General features: G+C 40.2%; 1 protein-coding gene across 1 annotated transcript; it reads left to right on the forward strand.

The window, feature by feature from the left end:
- On the forward strand, positions 1 to 23,303 carry LOC109843595 (glutamate--tRNA ligase, chloroplastic/mitochondrial). Its single transcript, XM_020412539.1, has 13 exons — positions 1 to 317; positions 418 to 536; positions 1,959 to 2,080; positions 15,793 to 15,975; positions 16,130 to 16,248; positions 16,360 to 16,408; positions 16,529 to 16,630; positions 16,752 to 16,854; positions 16,965 to 17,028; positions 18,847 to 18,961; positions 20,659 to 20,759; positions 21,925 to 22,081; positions 22,853 to 23,303. Exons 1-13 carry the CDS (start codon positions 67 to 69, stop codon positions 23,078 to 23,080), a joined length of 1,713 nt encoding a protein of 570 aa, XP_020268128.1. The 5' UTR covers positions 1 to 66; the 3' UTR covers positions 23,081 to 23,303.

The following is a 24,316-nucleotide window of genomic DNA, read 5'->3' on the forward strand; positions in this document are numbered from 1 at the left end:
GGCCCTTATCCACTTTATCGTCTTCCCAGTTGCGAGCTCCAACTCTTCTTCCCCAACGCAAAAGAAATGGCGAGCCTCGTAGGATCGCGTTGGCTCCAAATTAGGGTTTTCTCCGACCTCCAGACCTCCAGAATCCGCCCAATTTTCGTCTCCAAACCCTATCTTTTCAATAGAAGGAGAAAATTTTCTGTATCTGCTTCTTCTTTGATCGGCGGTCCATTGGAAGGGCAAGTTAGGGTTCGGTTCGCCCCTTCGCCTACTGGAAATTTGCATGTCGGAGGAGCGAGGACCGCTCTCTTCAATTACCTGTTTGCACGGTCCAATCTTTTACCCTTTTGTAACCTACTTTAGATTTTTGAATTATTTTCAGCAATTTATTTGAGTATTAGCTGAAAAAATACAGTTTTTTTACCCTAGGTCGAAAGGTGGGAAGTTTGTTTTACGAATCGAAGATACCGACTTAGAGAGATCGACAAGGCAGTCAGAGGAAGCAATGTTGAATGATCTGACTTGGCTTGGTCTCGATTGGGATGAAGGTGGTGTTATTACTGATTGCTGTTAACACATTGCACATGAATTGTTTATTTTCTGTCCACTTGAAAAGGTATTTCTTTGCGGAAATGCAAGAAAAGTGGTTTTTTTACCAATTGTCAGAAAGGGTGAAAGTTTTCGAGATTGGGAAAGAAAAGTGGGTGGTTGGTGGGTTTATTAGATGCTCTGCTTAGGGTGCTGTCTTTTAAGTTGCTATTTTAAAGTCAGGATTGACTAGTGAAACCTGCTTTTCAATTTCATAGTAATCAATTTGATTTTTTTATATTGCTTCTAGGTGAACGCAAACAGGGGAATCTTGGCTGCAATTATTAATCTACTTTATTATATTTTGAGAAAGACTGCAGCTCAGTCTCGAATCCGGGATCTTGTGTTACCCAGTCCCCAAATTTTACCGGTGACTTTTGTCTTGTGGGCATGATCTCTGTTGTTTTTATTGATTTAAGTCACCCAAAAATTGCAAAAGAGGTATCTAATAGTTATAATTACAATCAGGTCTTTATTTCCCTGGATTCGCAAGTGAAGGAAATAGACGCATATGTCCCAGGAGGTGTTACAGTGATATTTCTTCCTGTTACTTATTTGGTTGTTAGTTTCTTCACTGACATGACACAAACTATACTATCATTCAGTCAAGTTCTTTATTTCTGGTTTAAAAAGTTCAGGTTTAAATGACTGATAATTAACGATTAACCACTTGCTGTTGAATTAGTGCCTTTGACAATTGTTATTGTGTTGCAAGTTAGTGACAACCATGCGTGTGAGTCTGTGACAAGCATGAACAGTTGGTATATGTTAGTATACTTAAGCGGTTGAAACTAAATTTCATTTCTCTAGCTCGTTAATTGGTTTTTGTTATTCAAAACAAAGTCTGAACTTTGTAACTAACTGATTAATTATGATTTTCTCATGAGGTATCATTACAATGCATGTTTACCCTTAGTTGCAGATAATTTATTTGAGTCCTTATACTAAGAGCTTATACACTAATGGTATACTCATATTCACCTAAATTGTTCTCTCCATTTAAGCTTTTCTTGTTATTATATAATGTCTTCAGTTTCTCTCCATTTAAGCTTTTCTTGTTATTAAGAGCTTATAATAACTTCGTAGAGACTGCAATCAGACTCTGTTTCGTTAGTGGAAACCTGTACTTCATGGTTCTATCAGTTCCTTAACTTAGTTGAATGTTCCTCTATTGAGCATCTTGCAGGTAATGTTAAAACGTATGTTGCATCCAAAGACAAATTATCAACAAATTAGTTTCTTATGTCCTTCCCTCTCCCCATCCCCGGTCTCCCTCCCTCAGTCTCTCTTTGTGTATCTGCTTGCGTGCAAATGAAATCACCTCTGAAATATAAATCATTTTTTATCCATCAGAAAATGATAATTATGTGATTGCTTTGCAGGGCCTGGTGTAGGGGGAGAATTTGGTCCTTATCGCCAGTCGGAACGGAATTCCCTATACAAGCAATATGCTGATCAATTACTGAATTCTGGTTATGTTTACAGGTGTTTTTGTTCTAATGAAGTAAGTTATTGCTCAATTTTTAATTTTTTAATTTTAATTTTTTTGGGTGATTCACACATCTTATATGGAAGCAGACATAGAATTGTCCTAAATGTGCTTGTTTGTCTGTTGCTATTTATTGTTTATACTTCCAGTAGCTTACTTTGAATGTTGTACATGGTTTGTCTGGGACTTTTGTCAAATCATGCACCTACCTTCATGAGCATACAGTAGATTTCCATATTGTAGGCATTTTATTCCAATTGAATGGAGGCTGAATATCTAAAGCTTTGTTTAGAATTCTATGGTACTAGGAGTAGGAGATGTGAGAAATGGGCTTCCCCAATTTTCTCTTCAAGTAACTCAAAACTTTCTAGAACATAGAAATAAAAACTCAGAACAATGAATTATGTTATATGCACTTTCATGTCTAGTCTGATATTTTAAGCTTTGTGAGTAATATTTTGTTGGTACATCTCGATTTTTTATCAATGTGAAAGGAGTGATACAGTTGTTTCCTTTTGATTTCGGAGCTTCAATTCTCATAATTATAAAGAATAAACTTAGTATTATTTGTCAGTGCTTTTCTCCCTTTTCTCCCTGACACTGACACAAGGATAAAGGCTGTTGGAGTATTGGTGGAAAACGCAAAAGAAAATGTGGACCATTATGAAAGCATATATTGATGATGATGGCGTAAGGATAGATTTATGTTGAAAATAACTAAAATGAGTTATGTAACGCTGACCTCCTGTTAAGGGTTAAGTAAAAAAACGCAAAAGAAACGAAACACATGACAAATAAATTATATTGTTTATTAATTATTTAGATATTTTATGAATATTAATAATTCATAATAGCTTTAATACTAAGATCACCAAGATTATCAAGTATAACATCACAATTATCCATTATAGAAGTATGATATCACAATTTCCTAACAATAATTAGTCATATATGACTAACGACTATTCCAAAATGCATTATCAAATGATCAAATACGTTGACATCGTCAAGTTTTAAGCAATAAAAATAACTCTAAACAGAACCAAACACTTCGAACTCTCAAGCATTAATAAATACTACAAAAAAACTCCATCCTCTAGATCCATCTCTCAAAAAATAACCAAGTCATCCTCATTTAAAATGTAACTCACATCTTCGGGATCCACTTTCAGTGGCAATTTCTTTTCCTTTCTACATGGAGGATGTTGTAGAAGAGTAGAAATAATTTTAATTACAAACTTGAGTATTTATGCAAATAAACATGACATTAAAAGTTCCTAGAAAGCTTACAAGAACTATCAACTCTTTTGTCTCTTTGCCGTCGGAGCATTTTCATTTTCTTCTGTAGTAGCTAGACTATTAATTGCAACAACATCGAGATACTCCCTAACCCTGTCATCACCATCTAGCCAGCTCGGATTGTCTGAAAGACAAGGATCATCGACTGTCCACTCATCATCGGGAGATATTTCATCCAATAGAATCAGATCCATCTTTCGCGCCTTCCTCTATATATTTCTCTCTTAGCTTGATATAGGTTTTAAATGTCGGATGTCGGGTTCATGTCGGACGGCTAAAATCCATGTCGGATAGCAGAAATCGGGGATATATCGGGGGACATGAACTAAATATCGGATTGTCATATCAGGTGGTGCGCATAATGTATAATATCATATCCTAAATATAATCTAAGCATTCCTAAATTCAATATAAGCATACTTTATAAATTCTAGAGGCGACGCCGGCGATAGGTGAATTCCGACGTCGCAGGGAGGCAGTGCTGGCGATGGGACGTCGCAGGGAGGCAGTGCCGGGGCTCTTCTTCTTCTTCGTCTGATCGGGATCATTCGGATGAGTCACCGATCACCCTCTTCCTTTTATCCCGATGACGGGATACCCTGTCGCCCTCGGGTTCGGTTGGGGTTCGGATTTTGAGGCGTAACGGGAGATGAACGATGGGGGTCCGAGATGGAGGTGAGAGAAGGGCATCGTCGTTCATGAAAGGAGTGATCGGTTCCCAAGTCCGCTGTAACCCTAATTTTTCTTTTTTCTTTCTATCGGGTTCATAAGAAACCCTTAAACATGAGAACAGGTCAAACGTGTTTGGGTTTTTATCACTAAACCCAAACCCGATAACAAAAAATACATCTAAAAAAGGGACATATCAGTCGATTTTTTAAGGCTAAAAAATTAGTCGATATGCCCGATATGACCCCGATATTTCTGATTTGGCCTTGAAAACCGACATACTAGTTGAAAACGTCCATGTCGTGTCGTTCAAGCCCTCAAACCGACATGTCGGCTGACATTTAAAACCTATTTGTACATGACAAAAGTGAACTAAGACGTTCTTGCTCCAAACGACATCTCTTTTTAGAGTGGACCTTCATCAAAGAAGAACATCTTATAAGCTTCTAAGATGAAAGATATTAGATGAATTTTAGAATTAAAATTTTTTCATACTTGCTCAAAAGTGCTCCAATTGCGCTCGCATTTGGATGCACTAGTAGTGAGGGAGAGAATACGAACTGCAAATCGCTTTAGATTCGGAGTCTTATCTCCAAATCTCTCCCATTGGGAAGCTATACATTCAAACATTGAAAAATAATAAGCCACCGTCATTATAGAATAAAAATTGAAGTAATTTGTAAATAAATACTGGGTGTATGATTACTAATAGTCTTTAGAGCCTTGGATGTCCGAACTCTCCTAATTTTCCCTTATAAGCATCTAGCTCACAATCAGCTAATGTTCTCTCATCCTTGTCGGGAATCATGCGACTCATGCACAGACGAAGACCTTTCTTCACCTCTAAATCCTTAGTAAATTTGTCCCCCTAAAATAATTTTGGATTAAGATAGTAAACGGCGACATAGATAGGTTGATGCAGCATATTCGTCCATCTAGTATTAATTAGCTTTAATAAGGCATGTATAGTCTCTTCTTTCCACTACATGCATTTGCAATCTTCTCCTTTGCACGGTCCATCATCTTATACACATATGGCATAAAGGGTCTCAAATCTAAATCCACTTCCCGGAGGACATGAACTAGCGGAAGTGTGATGGTGAAGCAAAAAAGCATCTTTCCCCAAAATTGTTTAGTGTAAAGAACTGCGTCCTTTGCCTTCACTCCTTTCGGCTTCTTCTCCCAAGTGTTTCTTTGGAACAACTCAGAAGAGAACATGCCCCTCAAAGGTTCTTTTAAGGAATACAATTTCTGAAGTGTCAAGAAGGATGTAGCAAAGCGAGTAATAGTGGGCCTCAATAACTCTTTCTCACTCGTGTACTTCCTCATCAAGCTCATGACCCAACAATGATTATAGATAAATTATATTACTCTTTTTGCATCTTCAAGAATGTCCCGGTGTATCTTCATTTTGCCAATGTCCTCTAACACAAGGTCAATGCAATGTACTGCACACGGTGTCCAATAAAGTGACTTTCTCTTCTCCATTATTTTCTTCCCAACAAGAACATAGGATGCATGATTATCAGTGATGACTTGGAGAACATTCTTCTCTCCAATCTCCTTCACCATTTGATAAAGGCATTAAAAAATATTCTCTGTTCTTAATAGCCGGCGACACATCAATGGACTTGTAGAAAGAAGTCCCTTTTGGTAAGTTCACGAGGAAGTTAATCAAACTCCTACTCTTCCTGTCCGACCATCCATCAAACATAAGAGTGCAACCATACTTTTTCCAAGCCTTCTTGTGTTTTGCCTTAATAGAATCTATGTTCACCACTTCTTTCTTAAGTACCCGTATCCTTATCTCACGAGGAGTAGAAAGCTTCATTCTTGGACCAAATGGACCAAATGTACCAAGAGACCAAATGTACAAGGAGGTGGTGCGACGACGCCGAATATAAGGGGAGAGAGTTCCCCTTCGAAAGCTACGTAGCTGGGGTGGAGTGGTGCGTCTAGGTGGAAGCGCCGGTGTCACGAACTGATTCCCAAATGACCCTCCACGCTTTCAGCAATCTGAGGAGTCACGCGATCGACGTACTCTGCTGGGGTGTCAAAAGGCTGGTAGTCGAACCACTGAGAGAGCTGCAAATCTACCACGCCGGTCTCTAGATCGTACACGATTTAGGCGTCTTCGGCTGCAGGATCGGCCATGCACTAATGAGCCGCGGAATCAAAATTCGAATCGGTGACGAACGAGGCAGAGATATGACGTCGATGAGGTGAGGCGAGTTACGATGAACTGGATGACGTGTGCGACGACGTCAAACTAGACGACGACGCAGTGGTATTGGGATTGCTTGGAAGTGGAGGAGGGCAGGGGAAGGTCGGTGTGACTGCTCGAAGTTGAGGGAGAGCAGGGAAGAGTCGGCGGCTTGTGGAGGAGAAGGACAGGGGTGGGGCGGCGACTTATGGTGAAGTGGCGGCTGATCAGGGAAGGAGAAGGAAGAGTGGCGGTTAGGGGAAGTGCGGCTGATCAAGGCATATGAAGGAGGACGGGGAGGATGTATGTGTCGCATGCTCGAACGTTGAGGAGGAGAGCAAGAGAGGGTTCGCGGTGTGGAGGAGCAGAGGAGGCAGCGTTGGCGCTTTTGGGAGGTGAGTAGGAGTTGGGGTTCGACGGTTGAGTAAGGAGGAGAAGCAACTGGGGCGGTGGCTGGTGAAGGGTTGTAAGGCTCGGTGGAAGGGGAAGTAGGAGCGAGGGGGCGCGGGCGTTGTGTGGAGGAGGATAAGGGAGCAGGGGTTGGTGGAATTGGCGGCTGTAGAGGAAAGAAAAACATGGAGGGTTGTCGGCGACTGTAGAGGAGAAGGGAGAGAGTCGGCCTAGGGTTTCACACCTGATGCTTCACACCAAAAATCAGCTAACACAATATTTTTCTTGATTTAAATCTTCCTTCCTCAATTCTGATTACATAAGTGCTTTAAAAAGAAATAAGAAATACAAATTTGGAAATCCCTCAAATCATTCAAATACTAAAAACTGATTAACTGCTAAATTTAAACCACAATTTAAAATTTAAAATTCAAATCTAAACTGCTAAACTAAATTAACTACTCAATCTGAAAATCAAAGCCAAATAGTCATGCTGTCCACCAGAGGGCGTTTCCTACGTCGGTAGATACGTTTGAATCTGGCCGCGATGACCTCATCATTCTCTCGGGATGGGAGAGAACTCGATCCTGTCGAGTGTAGGTCAGGACGACTGTCATACTGCTCAGGAAGATCTGGATCCAACCTCTCTGTAAATCACCTCGATCGAGCCAAGTATCATCAGACTCAGGTCGACCTTTTCAACGCACCAAGTATCTGCAGATACCACCATCGCTAGTAGAAACAATGTTATCATCAATAATATTATCAATGTTTTGTGCTGTATACGGGGGTGATATTTGAGGAAGTGAAGGTAAAGGGGAACTCTCAAAAATAGGCTCAAGGGTAGGCTCATCAACCAGTGGGTTGTCAGGGTTAAAATATGGGCCTTTGTATCCTCAATATTAAAAGTTGAACCAATATTAAAACCTTCAGGAAGGTCGAGAACATAAGCATTACCATTAATTTTCTTAAGAATTTTAAAAGGTCCTGCACTTCGTGCATGCAACTTTTTAACAGTTCTCGGAGGAAACCGTTCCGGACGTATCCGGACCATCAGATAATCACCGACACAATTTTTTGAACCTCCTTAGATTTGCACGCATTTTAAGTTGGCATTGCTGTCGTTGATCTTTTTGTTGATTTCTTTGTGCAAGTCATGAATGCGAGATGCCAATACAGATGCTGACTCGGATACTCTATGGTGTGCAGACACGGGAACAAGATCTATAGGTTGTCTAGGCTTGTAACCATACACGACTTCAGCTAGATTAACACTTGTAGACCTATTCACAGAGTTATTATAGGCAAATTCAGCTGTAGGCAGATATTGATCCCAATCCCTAAGATTCTCGCTAACTAGCGATCTCAAAAGGTTGTCTAAGCTCCGGCTACCTACTTCTGTTTGACCATTGGTTTGGAGATGAAAGACCGTTGAGAATTGAAGTTTAGTTCCCATTTTGTGCTAATGGTTTTCCAAAAATAACTGGTAAATTTAACATCCCTATCAGACAATTATTTTTGGTAAGTCGTGCAGTTTAACAACTTCATTAAAGTACAGCTTGGCCACATGAGAAGCATCAGAAGTCTTGGAGCACGGTATGAAGTAGGTCATTTTAGAGAATCGGTTCACAACAAGGACAAAATCGTGTTTTCCAATCATCTTTGGAAGTCCTAGCACGAAGTTCATACTAACATCCTGCCATGGACAATTTGGGACAGGAAAAGGAGTGTATAGACTAGTATTTTGCTTACGTTGTTTAGCTAGTTGGCAGGTGTGACATCAACCCACTAGCTTAATAACGTCACGCTTAATACTTGGCCAATAGAAGCGACATTTAACTACCTCGACAGTCTTGTTGTTCCCAAAATGTCCTGCAAGGCCGCCAACATATAATTCCCAAATCAAGTTCTCTCAGAGAGGTGCTGGGAATACACAACTTGCGAAAATGGAAAAGATATCCATCCTGCAGGAGAAAACCATCTATTTCATGAGGCGCTCCATCACTCAGCAAAGTGTAAACTTCGCTAAAATTAGAGCACGACTCATACTATTTGACTTTTTCAAAGCCGACTACTTCCGCACTCATAATGGAAAGAAGGTGCATGCGGCGACTGAGTGCGTCAGCGGTCTTATTCTCTACTCCCGCTTTATGTTTAATCGTGTAGGTGTAGTCGTGGAGGAACTCAACCCAACGATCATGTCTAGCATTCAGCTTTTTTTGGAAGAATATATCAAAGGGCCTCGTGGTCAGAATATATAACGAATTCTTTCGGCAGTAGATAGTGACGTCAATGGCGAAGAGATTGTATTACTGCATAGAATTCTTTATCATAGGTGGAATAACGCTGTCTAGTATCATTCAGCTTCTCACTAAAGTAAGCAATGAGATGTCCTTGAGATAGGACTCCACCTATACCAATACCAGAGGCATCGTAAGCAACTTCAAAGACTTTAGAAAAATCGGGTAGGCGCATAACAGGCGCCTGCGACATTCTCCGCTTGATCTCCACAAATGCCTTGGTAACAGCTTTTGATCACTCAGACTTACATTTCTTCAAGCAATCGGTAATAGGGGCCATGATGATGCTGAAGTCCTTTATAAACCGACGATAAAAAGTAGCGAGTCCATGGAAACTTCGAACATCTTTAATGTTCTTGGGTTCGGGCCATTCTTCGATAGCTTTAACTTTCTCTAGGTCAGCGGATACTCCTTCAAAAGAGACTACAAATACTAGAAAAATGACTTGGTGTGTAAGAAAAGTATATTTCTTAGGATTGACATATAATTTCTCTTTTCTTAACACAACATAGACTTGACGCAGATGGTCTGCGTGTTGCTCACGAGAGTTACTGTAAATAAGGATATCATCAAAGTATACCACTAAGAATTTTCCCGTAAATGGGCGGAGTACTTGAGTCATCACTCATAAAAGTGCTCGAAGCATTAGTAAAGCCAAAAGACATGACTATCCATTCATACAGTCCGTCTTTCGTCTTGAAAGCGGTCTTCCACTCGTCACCGGAACGGATGCGAATCTGATGGTATCCACTCTTAAGATCAATCTTAGAAAAGATAGTGGCTTCAGACATTAGATCAAGCATATCATCCAACCGGGGAATAGGGAAACAATGCTTCACCGTGATCTTGTTACTTGCACGACTATCCACACATGCGACATGTTTCATCTTTCTTGGGTGTTAGTAATGCGGGGACCGCACAAGGACTCATGCTTTCTTTCTCAAAGCCCTTATTCAGCAGTTCATCAACTTGCCTCTTCAGCTTTGCATGTTCATTGGGGTTCATCTTATAGTGAGACAAATTAGGAAGGGTTGCTCCCGAGACTAAATCAATTGCGTGTTGGATGTCACGCATCGAGGGTAACTGGTCGGGAAGATCCTCAGGGAAGACATCAGAGAATTTTTCCAACACAGAGCGACTTCTGGAGGAATCACATCGACAATAGCCTTAGGGGCTTCTCTAGCAGTGAGAATGAAAAATGGAACTCTATTGGCTAGCTCACGATTAATCTCTTTGGTTCCAATCAGGTTAGCACCTTTGAAAGACTTGTCTGGATTGGGCTGTTTGTCACTACCTTTCGGCTGAACAGGAAGGATTTTGACCTTCTTCCCGTTATGCTCGAACAATAGCATGTTTGACTGCCCAAAGATATGAACATCGTTATCAAACAACCAGGGTCTTCGAAGAATAACTTGACCCACATCCATCTTCACATCCATCTTCAGAACATCGCATCAAACCTTGTCATTGTAAATAACAAATTGAAGAGGAACTAACATCTCTCTTGGACATGAAGTGCAGTGTCATTAATCCATGATACCTTGTATGGATTAGGATGGAGTACGACCTTAAGACCAATCTTGGTTATCGCAGCTGAGGAGATCGCATTAATGCAGCTTCCACTGTTCACGATCACTTTGTAATTCTTATTGCTAATCTTTGTGAACGTGTGGAAGATGGAAGTACGCCTTCAATCATCAATAGCTTTGGGTTGGGAGATGACGCATCTAACGACATATGGTAGTGATCTCAATCTGCCTAAGACAACCTAGGATAGTATCATTTATATCATCCTCAAAATCATCGGTATCATCAACTTGATGGACAAATTCATCCTTATCAAGTTCAGGCTCATATTCATATTGGCCATCGATGATAGAGACATTGTGACGGGTCAGATAGTTCGCAGAAACATGTTCATACCATTGACATTTGTAGCACTTGACGTGAGGGCTAATCTAGGAAAAATCTCTTACTCCTTACCCTTGGGTTCGACTCTGGGCTGGGAAGAACTAGGGTTAGATCGACTCTGAGGTTGACTAGAGGTAGTGGCACGGAAGGACTAAGAGGAATGAGTTCAAAAATCTTGACTCCTATGAGATGGGTGGGCTTTAGCCTCATCCAAATCTTGAACTAAGGCGTAGGCTCTCTCAATAGTGTCTAACTCTAGCAAAAAGTTCTATTTAGAGGTCACTTCTCAATCCAGCTCTAAAATTTGATAAGACTTTCATTTGTGGCTCTTGCTCAATGATGTTGCATCGAGTAAATAATTCGTCAAATTGAGCAATGTATTCTTTTGCAAATTTGGTTCCCTGAGTAAGCCGATATCGCTTATCTAGCAAATTTTAATAGAACGATGACGGAAGGTATTTTCTTTTTAGTTCGTCGACCATTTCTCGTTAAGTTAAAATTGACAATTCACCTCTAATATGCCTTAGTATTTCGAGGTTGGACCAATATTGGCAGGCTGGTCCGGTAAGCTTCATTGCTGCAAAGTTGACTTTCTGTAGTTCCGTCAGGGCGTACCAGTCGAAATAGCTATCCATGTTCTTCAACCAATCCAAGAAAGCTTGTGAATCGAGCTTACTATCAAAGGTTGGTGCTTCGATCTTAATGCTTCTTAGGTATTGAGCATCTAGATCTGGCGCAGGTTGAGGTGGGGGTCGATGAACGATGTGTCCATAACCTTGATCTTGCGGCGACGGAGTTGCAACACGTGCTTCTTCGAGCCTAGCGAGCCTTTCGTTGGTTACATTTTGGAAGTCTGTTAGGGCCTCACGGATTGCTTTGCACTACTGGACTACGGCACCCACTTGTCCTGTTAGCTCATCGAATTTCTTAAGGAGTTCGGGATCTGTAGTGCCTGACATGTTAGACTCACTAGGTGATTCACTAGACTCCTAATTGATAGGGTAGACCTGTACGAGTGGGCCATGCACTAACAACTAAATAAGATGAATGATAGTTTTTTTTATAACAAATAAAAGACTCAATTAAACTAATATACAAATTTTGCTAACCTAGAGCCATGCTCTGATACCAAAAAATGATGTGAAATAATGTGTATGTAGGTATGAAGAACGACGACAACAATGCTTCACCAAAGCAGTGATCGATCTAGGCAGGAACCTCAAGAAGAAAGTGGAGCTCTTGATGATTTTAAACAAAAGTTGCAATGTACTAAGTTACGGTCTTGTAAATTATTCAGAAAAGAAATGTAATGATTCGTTCTTATAATAAAAGTTTAACTTGTAATATTTAAATCAGCAAATATACGCGGCAGATAGAGTCACTCGCTCACTAATCAAGCAGAACGCATCACAATAGCAATTGATATTAAAATTGATAATAACATGCACACGATAGCAGTTCCTAAAATACTGGGTCGAGAGAAAACGAAACCTTCGTCGATCTGAACATGCTCGACGTGAGGGACCTCTGGAGGTAGTGCGTCGATGCCGAATATAAGGGGAGGGAGTTCTTCTCCGAGAGCTACGTAGCTGGGGTGAAGTGGTGCGTCTGGGTGGAAGCGCCGGTGCCACGAACTGATTCCCAAACGACCCTCCACGCTTTCAACAATCTATGGAGTCACGTGATCGACGTACTCTACTGGGGTGTCAAAAGGCTGGTAGTCGAACCACTGAGAGAGCTGCAAAGCTACCACGCCGGTCTCTAGATCGTACACGATTTGGGCGTCTTCGGCTGCAGGACCGGCCATGCACTAATGAGCCGCGGAATCAAAACTCGAATCGGCGACGAACGAGGCGGAGATCTGACGTTGACGAGGTGAGGCGAGCAACGGTGAACTGGATGACGTATGCGACGACGTCGAACTGGACGACGACGCGGTGGTATTAGGACTGCTCGGAAGTGGAGGAGGGCAAGGGAAGGTCAGTGTGGCTGCTTGCGAAGTTGAGGGAGAGGAGGGAGGAAGTCGGCGGCTTGTGGAGGCGGAAGGGTAGCGACGGGGCGAGCGGCTTATGGTGGAAGTGGCGGCTGATCGGGGAAGGAGAAAGAGGTGCGGCTAAGGGGATGTGGCGACAGATCGTATATGAAGGAGGGAAGGGGAGGAATGTGGTGTCGGCTGGCTCGAAAGTTGAAGGAGAACAGGGAGGGTTTCGAACGGTTGTGGAGGAGCACGGGGAGGCAAGCGGTTGGGCGACTTTGGAGGTGGAGTAGGGAGTAGGGGTTTCGGGCGGTTAATGGAGGAGAAGGGCCATTGGCAATTGGATGGTGGCTGGTGAAGGTTGCAAGGGCGCTCAGTGGAGGGGAGTAGAAGAAGAAGCAGGGGGCGGTGCTTGTGGAGGAGGAGAAGGAGGCAAGGGGGTTGAGATTGTTGATGCGTGGAGAGAAGAAAACAGGGGAGGGGGTGTCGGTGACTGTGGAGGAGAAGGGAGAGAGTCAGCCTAGGGTTTCACATCCGAGACTTCACACTAAAAGTCAGCTAACACAATATTTTCTTGATTCAAATCTTCCTTCCTCATTTCTGATTACAACAGTGCTTTAAAAAGAAACGAAAATTACAGATTTGGAAATCCCTCAAATCACTCAGATACTAAACACTGATTAACTACTAAATTTAAACCACAATTCAAAATTCAAAATTCAAATCTAAATTGCTAAACAGAATTAACTACTAAATTTGAAATTCAAAGACAAATAGTCATGCTGTCCACCAGAGGACTTTTCCTACGTCGGTAGGTATGTTCGAATTTGTCCGTGATGTCCTTAGCACTCTGCCATCTCCTTTCAGTATGGCTGTTCAAGATATTGAAAGCCAACCCGTTAGCAAAGATAAATCCGCCAATCTTATCTACCACCGTATCCCTTTTTTCTTTTTTTGATTCTGCTCTATTGTCGTTTGACGGTCTCGATTATTAACAAATTGGTCCAATGGACCAAATGTTGTGGACTACAGAACCTGGCTACTCCTACCATGCCCACTTTGTACCTCAAAGCTATGAATCTCTTGTTGAACTGCTGAGTTGTCATCCATCTTGCCAATTGAGTCGATCAATGTTGCCTTCTTCTCTTTTACAACTTCTGCTCTTTTGAGAAGATCCCCAAAATTCTTCTTCACCGTTTCCGGAACTTTATCACATTTCTTCACTCCTTTCTTTGTCCCGGCTAAGTGATGCTTAATCCGTATCACAGCCTCTGTGATAAGATGATTGCAATATTTGCAATCGAGGTGCTGTTGTGGCTCCTCCTTTTTCGTAACAACATGCTCTCTCATGGGATCTAAACTCTTTGACATTGTTTCAATCAATATTATATACTACTGCACAAATGAAAAGACAAACACAAATCAAATTACCAATTTACAAACAACTTAACAAACACTGGCAAGTGCAAATGGCAACATGAATTTCACAAATTTAATCCTAACTAATCAATTAAAATCTGAGCACTAAGCAGTAACTGAAAAATAAGTTTTAATTAACTTTATAATAACTATAAATTGAAATTTTACCTGATGAAGCACCTGGCAGTACCTGGCAGTAGTTTTAGAGGAGCATGCTGGATAAGGGAGAGAGAGAAGATTAGGGACCGCTTGTCGTTGACGAAGGATGAGGCGGACGGGCTGCGGCTGCTCGTCGTCGACGGAGGAGGCGGAGCTCGTCGTTGACCAAGGAGGAGGGGGAGGGACTGTAGCTGCTCATCATTAGACGAAGGAGGAGGCGGCGGGGGCTGCGGCTGCTCGTCGTCGACGAAGGAGGGGGAGGAGATGGCTCCTCATCGTTGATGGAGGAGGCGGAGGTGGCTGCTCGTCGACAACTTAGGGTTTTGATTTTTTTTTGGGCGGCTCCAGATAGAGTGCGGGTGAGGTGAGAGAAATGAGAATTGAGAAGATAATGAGGGATCTTTATTAAAAATGGATGGTGGATTGAATGTCGACATGTATTTAGATCTCAACCATTTAACTATGGTTATTTTGCGTTACAGAATAAACGCGTTTTAACTCTTGTTTGCGTTATTTTGAAAAAAGCGCAGAATTAAATTGCAACTAGGTTATATCCTTATGTTACCTAACATGAAGGCCACGTTAAGTTATAAAACGAGTTACAACGCTTTACGTAACGCGTTTTTTTCAACATTGGGATAGATATTTCATTTTAAGTGGTCTTTTATCTGAACTTGCCACGACTAATGTTGCATGAATCTGCAACTTGAGAACACTGTAAACACTGAACATCGACATGAATATGGAGCCGTCAACTTGTGTGGCGTGCTTTCCGGACTAGCTTGACAATTTATCTTCTATTTTCCATGGAGTGTTCATTTAGCAGTTCAGTTCAGCATTTTCCAAAAACTAAATATTATTTCTGTCCAATATCTAGTATTCAATCTGTCAATGAACATTATAATACCGAAGACACTGGGCTAGTTTGCTTCAAACAACCCAAATGATATAGGCCTTTATAACCTTCTCTTGAGCCTTCAGATTTGGAGTTATTGGATTGTACTTCGCCTTTTCAAGTTCTTGTTACAGGATGCTAAAGATACTTATACTTTATATAATTCTAATGATAATAAAAACTGAAAAGTTATATATTTGAAGTGTCAAATATATGGAGTTCATCAGGGGAAAAAAGAAAAATCGGATGCATATCCCTGTTTCGCCGCACCTTTCAGCGTTATTGGCTGCATGAACGTCTAACCATGTCAAGATGGTTAAAGAAATGCCTACTGTAGCTGTCCTGTAATATTCAAAAGTGTTGCCCTTTGTTTGGGTATTATGAAAGTAGGTCTTGGGTTCCGTTTTTTGTTTTACTTTTTTCTTCAAGCTTATGCTTGATGTGATAAATTTATCCCTGGCTAGTTTTCTTTCATTATCTGGGTGTCAAGTTTGTATACTCTTTCAGGAACTAGAACAGATGAAGGAGCGTGCAAAGCAGATGCAGCTGCCACCAGTATATACAGGAAAATGGGCCACTGCTTCACAAGAAGAGGTGCAGGAAGAGTTGGAAAAGGGAACACCTTACACATACCGCTTCCGTGTACCAAAAGAAGGGAACTTAAAAATTGATGACCTGATTCGTGGTGAAGTAAGATATTTTTATAAGTTATTTTCTTTGTCATAATATTTCTAAATTATATGTCATCATTGTAGTTGTGAATTGGTAAATTTGGACTTCTAGGCATTGTTCAATAAACCTTTTTTTTATATCTATCGCCAATTCATTTGATAGTCTCATGAAGGTCAGATGGAACTTAGATACACTTGGGGACTTCGTGATTCTGAGAAGCAATGGCCAACCTGTATACAACTTCTGTGTCACTGTTGATGATGCCACTATGCGTATTTCTCATGTTATTAGGTACAACTTTTCTCACATCAAGCAAAATTTCCTCCTTAAGGTTAATTATTCTGCATTTGGCAGATTATAGATTAAAAATCCATTCTTCTTTGTCTTACATTTGCATGTCAGAGCTGAGGAACACTTACCGAACACCTTGCGGCAAGCGCTTATTTACAAAGTAAATTGCTCATATTTTCTGGAGGCATTCGTTTCATTCTGGTTTTGTTGCCCATTTTTCAATTTGGTAAATGGGCAATATACATATGCCATTACAACCTAAACTGTTATGTTTTTTCAGGCACTGGGATTTTCAATGCCTACCTTCGCTCATGTTTCTCTAATTCTTGCTCCAGATAGAAGTAAGCTATCAAAACGTCATGGTGCAACTTCAGTAGGCCAGGTAAAATGTATTTCTTAGGTGACTTTATGGTTAAGTTTTGCCTAGTGAAGTTTTGTACTGCTGATTACCAAGTAGTATTAGTTTCCATGGGAGCTTATGGTTGTTCCTCTTACTTCGGCAGTTCAGGGAGATGGGATATTTACCTCAGGCAATGGTGAACTACCTAGCACTCTTGGGTTGGGGTGATGGTACAGAAAATGAATTTTTCACTATTGACAATCTCGGTTAGTGAAATGGTTTTCTTTGTTTTAACAGCTTGCTGGCCTTTATGCTGACAATATTTGGAATATATTACCTTTTTTATGTCTTCACAAGCATATTTTATGTTATGTAGTTGAGAAGTTTTCAATTAGTCGCGTCAATAAGGGCGGAGCTATCTTTGATTCGACAAAGTTAAAGTGAGTATTGAACAAGAAACAGGAGGACCATTTTTTTTCCTCCCTAATTCATGCATGATTTAAGTTGGTGAAGCGATGTTTTCCTGACTGGATTTTTAATCAACTGCTGACAACTTTAGATTGTAATCAACATTTAATGTTGACATGGTCATCTAGTTAATTTAAGCTGGTATTCTATAAGATCAATATTTCTTTATATAATGATGAGCTTTCCTTCAGCTTTTCATGAATATTTGCTTCTTTCCCAGCTTTTTCAGCTACTGCATGACTATCAAGGCAGCCTATGTGGTCATAGAAGACAGGACTTTTGGATGATATGTTTGAGTGGCTGTTGGTCTCTCCAAAGTTCTTGCTTTTGATTATTGACGTTCCATGAGTAATATGTTAAAATTTGATTTTACAGTAAAAAGACAGAATCCGGTTAAAGATTTCTTGGGAAAAGAAATATCCTAGAATCTTTAACTGTCAGTCTGTCATCACTCATCAGTTTCGTCCTTAAAGATAAATCAAAGAGGAAAGTTGAAGGCGTGAAACATCTTCCACTGTTTCCTGCCCTCCCCTGACATCTCACCCAACCTCCTCAACAATTTGCACTTGCATCCTTGTCATCACCTCTGACTGAGAAGTCCAATGTCAGCCAAAATGTTTTAAGAAGTGGGTGCCTAGCCGGCCTAGACACCTGCGTAGGCCTAAGCAGTATCTAGGCTGCTCGTTTGGGTCTCAGGAGCGCCTAGGGGAGTGTGGCCACTTACGCATACTGCATGCTTAGCTTTTGGTCGTGATTTCCTCCCACTGCAGCCTCCATGTTCTCCAACCTCCAAACTTCTCCAGCCTCCTCCACCAATTATGGACACCTCTCCGCCTCCTCGGACCTTCAGCAAAAATCTCCACCACCAAAATCCGCCTATGCACCCAGGCGCTAGGTGTAGTTTGGCGCCTAGTATTTTCTTTAACACTAGCATTTATTATCAATTATTGTGATAAAAAACTAAAAAATACATAAACTGCTTAGCCCCTGCCTAGGATGTAGTTGTTAAGTCCGGTGCCTAGACCGGCTAGTGCTTTCTGTAACCATGGTCAGCAGTAATTCCATACCCCAATCTTTTTGCTCGTCCTTCCCCTTCCTTCTATCTCTTTCCTCATTATTCTCTCTCTCTTCTTCCATGCTTACCTCTACCTTTCTTACACCTCTATATCTTCTATCCTGCACCTTTTCTGCTAGTAGCCCACTTTTTACTGCCGGTTTCAAAATAAAACCATCTCCTTTCCATTTCCCCATTATTCCTTGCTCCCTCACAGTCATATGTAGGGTGTAATGGTCTTGAATGATGGTGCTGTGTGAGAAGGTGCACCAATTGAAAGGAAAAAATTACCTTGAATTATTGTCTTTTGACAAACCAGTTTAGATAGTGGTGCAAAGTGCTAATTAAAAATAATAAATAGGTAAATGTTAATGACTTTGGAGCAAGGTGGAGAGCATGGAGCACAAGATCTGGGGTAAAGGAAAGGGCAAAGACCATCTTGAGTGACAGTCTTATGACAAGTCATCTAAATAAAGGTCAAAGTGCAGATTTATTATGGAAGTCTTATGACGAGTCATATAGATAGAGGTCAAACTGCATACAATTTTATGAGCCTTTTTAAGGGGGAAACTTGCAAGAAGATTTTATATTATTTATCTTTCTGTTCTTTATTATGGACTTTTACAGTTTTGCATCATGGCGACTTCACTGATCACACACTACTTTTTAGTTGTGTAACTTTGTCTCGAAGTATGAATATATTTTCTTTTCCTGATTTTTTCTCCATTGTGATTAGATGGATGAATGGTCAACATTTGAGAGCCTTACCATCAGACAAGCTGATCAATATTTTCGGGAGTCGATGGAAGAGCACTGGCATTCTCTTAGAATCTGAAGGCACATTTGTGAAGGTAAGACAGTTATTTCTATGCTTGGTGGTCCTGGACTGTTGATTACCAGTTTTGCACCAAAGATGATTAGTCCAACATGAAACTAAAATTTCATATTCCATGTCATGGATATGTCTAAGCAAACTAGTTTTTCTTAGTAGAATTACTGGTATTGAAACTGATCCATGTTTTTGGTTGCTTATTAATACTATTTTCTCCACATTAGTGGTAACAAGAGGAATAGGCATTTTATATTTACTTGGTTCTTACCTGGTCATTATATCAGAATTGTAAGGAATGCAATGCATGCACTAGATAGCTACTTGGGCAGCCTAATCTAGGATAAAAGTTCAAATTATTTTTGACCAGGACGATATAATGATTATTACTCCACACACCATCAAGACTGGAGTTGATTATCTTAAACAAGACATCTGAAGATATCTCTACCTTGCTTAATCACATTGCACAGGAGTGGAAGATGAAATCATTGTTCCTAATATATGGGGGGAACCACTATGGACGACACCTCCCGGCCCGATTCTTTTGCATAGTCCCGAGCAGCGGGACATAACAAGTGTGCTTAGATTTGCATGGCAAAGGCAGGAGTAAATGTACTGAAATGTGATGGATAGACTTAAAAATGAACAAGTGGAGGCAGGCTTCTTATTATGACTATCTCTGGAAAATTTTTAAGATTAGACCTGGTAAGTATCAGTTAAACATTAATGTTGAATGTACAAAACTAGTAAAATGACTTTAGAGAAGTTGTGGAGATAGAAAGTTTCTCTGGTACTCTTACCCCAGCAGAAAAAAATATCTTTTCTGCAATATCAAGTTGTTGAGGTTGAAAATGTTAAGCTTCTGGTTAGGAGTCAATGGGCCCTAATTACCCTTACAATTTTTATTCTCAAGGACTACCTGTATTTGGCTAGGCAGTTGGCCTGCTTGCGAAAAATTCTATGATAGAAAATTAAAAGGACCTACTCGCTGAAGTCTTGTGAAATGTAAAGAGAGAGGAAGGAAATAGACAAATGCCCACTTCATTTAAGCTTACTGTGCCAATCCAGGAATTATCTTTATATTTAATATAGATAGTATAGATATGGATGCATACAATGAAGGATGGTATGTTCCTATTTGACAAAGAAGAATTGTGTCTAAAAAAGATCATTGGATGAAAGTTAGGCCCTTTTGCATATAAAGAACAATCAAGACATATTATTAAGTTAAACTCACATATCCAGAAGAAAGTTACGTAGATAGTAGTGTTCTCTTAGACTAAAATTTGGACAACTGTGATACCCGATACCTATGTCCATGTCATAGTATGACACCTGTGTCTTGTCTATTAATCATTAGCTGTGAACATTTTTGGGTGTACCTTTCTACTTATTCCTATCCCTTTTTAGTTCTGTTGGCTCGTTTATGTTTTGACATTGTTACCAGGAACAGTTAGTTTCAAACGATATGTAGCAAGACAAAAGACTTTTTATCAATTTGTGTATTCATCCATGCTCCGTATTTCAGCCCTTTTGGCTGATAATGACAAGTTCTTTTACCCCAACGATCAATAAAGTTAACCCCAGCCACATCAGTTAATATTTGTTGTTTACTTGAACGTTGTATTTTCTTTTATTGTAGTTAACTCGCTCTTCCCGAATATTAGTATCATATTTTTCAGCAGGCCATTCTAATGCAAACTCTTTATTTCCCAGGAAGTAACTGAGTTATTAAAGGATGGAATTGATTTGGTGCCAGATTGTGATACTGCTCTGTCGAACTTGCTGTCTTATCCCCTGCACTCCACTTTAGCCAGGTACACATACTATCTTACCTTTTTATAGAACAAGCTGGAAATGGACCTTTTGACGTTTTCAAAGAACAAGACATCCATTAAAAGTGAATCTAACGTCATAAAGAAGGTTGAGGCCAGAAAACAAACAAAAAAGACATTGTTTACAGCACAAAAGCAACTTTTGTGAGTCTGAAGTTAGTAACGTTCACCTGCTATGAGTTATGTTTGCCTTTTATTTTTATTTTATTTTATCCTGGTGAAGATTTTCTTATGATGTTAATAAACATGAACAGGAGCAAAGCTTTTTTACATGCATAAAGCATGATACTTTCTATTTTTCTGCCAAAAGCACTTTCCTGTGGCAGCTATAGATTCAAACAAGTGAACTACCTTCTTTTAGAGAGCAACTCTTTACAGCTGAAGTTGTGCTTCATTGATGGAGATATGAATGAGTAGAACCAAATACGGCAGTTAAAATAATTTCAATGTTTACAAACACTCCCCATACCCTGGTTTTACGCCATCTAATATCTGGAAAAAAGTACATGTAATGTTACAAAAGGTGAATTTTATTGTGTATACACACTTGAGAAAAACCACCGAGACCATCAGTGGATCTGATTTGAAGTTTGCTGCCTGTTAACCCGAGATAACCACAGCGTCTCTACCAGACTAAGTTTAGGGCCTATGTTGCACGGGTACGGGTGCGTGCATGAGTGTGGGTCTGTGACACGGTAGAGTGTAAACGATAGGGTACGAAGACTCATCGATATATATTGAAATTTGTCTCTACATGAGGTCAATATTGTTGTTTCATTCACATTTTATGAGAATCAAAGTTCCGGTAACACTTATGTTTCTTTAATGTATTTTATAAACATGCAAATGACCCTTTAAAATCATAGTTCTTAACTGAATATGATGAGCTGAAAGGAACCTGATCCTTGTTCAAAGGTACAGGTACACCTTCAAGGTAGAAGTGTCCATGCAACATAAGTCTGGGCTAGTCAAACTGCCTGGGGACTGCAAACAGCCTGACACTATTGGCTATGATGAATTCCTGTGCTCACCACTTGAATGCATGTTATGCACTGTTTACACGAATTCCATCTCATTATTGCATTGCTACCACTTGCTACTGAATATGATTAGCTGGCAAAAAATTGACAAAATAAACCATCTATAGTGCGGAAGGCAAAACTGTTGTGGAAGATAAGCTTGCTGATGTTGCTGCAAGTTTGATTTCTGCTTATGAGAGTGGAGAACTCCTTGAAGCATTGGAGGAAGGTCATACAGGTTGGCAGAAATGGGTAAAGAGCTTTGGCAAGTCTTTGAAGCGCAAGGTTAGTTGCCATAACTGCATTGATCCTATTGTGCGTCAGAAGTTAATGCAAATTTCTATTTGTAGTAATGATGACTGAGATATATATCATTATTGTGGACTTTCTTATCTTGATGTTCATATCGTTTCTTTACCCATAATCCAATGTATTCCCGATTAGAAGATTTAATTCCTGTAAAATGTCCTATGATGGAAAGCATGATGCATCCTCACGTGAATGACACTCATCACATGAATCATCATGATAAGGAATTATTTACCGCACAATGGATTTGGCACCCTATTGATTATGAGCAACTTGACGAGTTCCTTTTCTACTAGTTTGGTAGCACTACAAACAATGTTATTGGACAACTCATATTTCAGGCTTCTTTTATCAGGTACAAAGACACATGAAAATGCTCAATTGCACGCAACAAGTCAAAAGAAAAAGAAAGTAAAAAATGACATAGCCAACCATGGAAGTTTCCTAGCTTCCTGTCAAGTACAGTTCTATTCGACTTAACAACTCATTCATGAATGCAGGGGTTAGTATTCATTAGCTATACATGTGAGTAGATGACCACTCTCATAGTTGTTATGTAGATATTCCTTTGTTGCTCCAAACATATTGTAAAAGCATTTGTGACTACATTAAGACTGATTGGAAATGCCGTTATACTTTTGACGGGGACATGCTTCATTCTGTACTAAAAGATAATCACTCTTTGGTGTCAAAACTTTGCACTTGCTCTCATTGAGTGCTAACGCAGTTGAATTTTCTAATGAACAGGGGAAATCACTTTTCATGCCGCTTAGAGTGTTGCTCACCGGAAAGCTCCATGGTCCTGACATGGGAAGCAGTATAATTTTGATCCATAAAGCCGGTAAATGTGGAATACTCGGTCCGCAAGCAAGTTTTGTTGCATTGGATGAGAGGTTTAAAATGTTGAAGGAGCTAGATTGGGAAGCATTCAGCAGTGGTGAACAGCCTCAAGAGCCTGTTGCCGCCGGTGTCTAGTTAAAAAACTTTTTATCTATAAAGAGAAGTCTATGGGTTTGTATTACATATTTCCATGTATTCCTTTTTTTTTATTATAATTTAAATAATGCCACTGTGAGCGAAGAATTGTCCAATAACTTATAGTTGGTTTTGGTTTTTGTAATGCGTTTTTGTCATTCAAATTTGTTTTAGTGTATCTGTTTTACGGATAATGATTTATGTTTGAGTTGGCTTTTGAGTTCATTGGCTGTTAATAGTTTTCATTCCTTTCGCTCTCTCAACCGATGCGTCATATGTTGTGTACGAGATTCCTATGGTGAAGCATTGATGTCACAGTATTGAATCCCCCCCCCCCCCGCCCACCCCCACACTCTGCCTTCGCCCCACGCCCCTACCCACCACGCACACACACACAACACACATACGGACCAAAAAAAAAAAAATCAAATACGCAAACCAACGGAAACATGAAGCGGATCTACTGGTTATCCCACGTAGAGCTAAGATCAAGCAAAATCTGAGTAATATATTTTCTTTTTTGGGGGAAAGTTTCACTACTCACGAAAAAGCCATTGGAATGGTGCTGTATCCAAGTTTAAGGGTGTGTTTGACAAGCTTTATGTTTGATAAACTACGCAAAGCTAGTCCAAAAGAAAATTGGTTTAGTGTAAATTTTTGGGGTAAAAAAATTAAGCCGTCAAACAAGAAACGACTTAAAATTGTGTCACGTTTAGCATTGACCCAATTTTACAAAGTTGCCAAACACACTCTAAATCATATTCAAGTTTAAAATCACACTAGTCGTGAACACCGTGCAAAACACGACATATCATATTTTTGCTACAGTAATCCTAATTTTAAAAATTTTAATACCTTTTGAATTGCAACAGTTCCCGTCTCTGCTACAGTTTTTAAAAATTGCTACAGTATTCCCGTGTGTTATGGTAATATTTTTTTAAAAACACGGTAGTATCACGTTTCCTGTTTGTTATAATAAATATTACTGTAACATTTACTATAGTATAAATAGTGAATCTTGGGTTCTCCCATTTGTATAGATGAGTAGATAACTAGCCAAAAAGGTTAAAATAAATAAATAAATATCTGTTTCTTTTGTTAAATTTACTTCTAATTACCCCCCCCCCCCCCCCCCCCCGCCCCCCCCCCGGCCCCCCCGCCGACCCCCCCCCCCCCCCCCGCCCCCCCCCCCCCCATTTTCCAGAACCAGCACCCATTCGGATTTGCGACTGCGAA

This window comes from Asparagus officinalis, chromosome 5 (genome assembly GCF_001876935.1).
Source record: "Asparagus officinalis chromosome 5, Aspof.V1, whole genome shotgun sequence".
Taxonomy (NCBI): Eukaryota; Viridiplantae; Streptophyta; class Magnoliopsida; order Asparagales; family Asparagaceae; genus Asparagus; species Asparagus officinalis.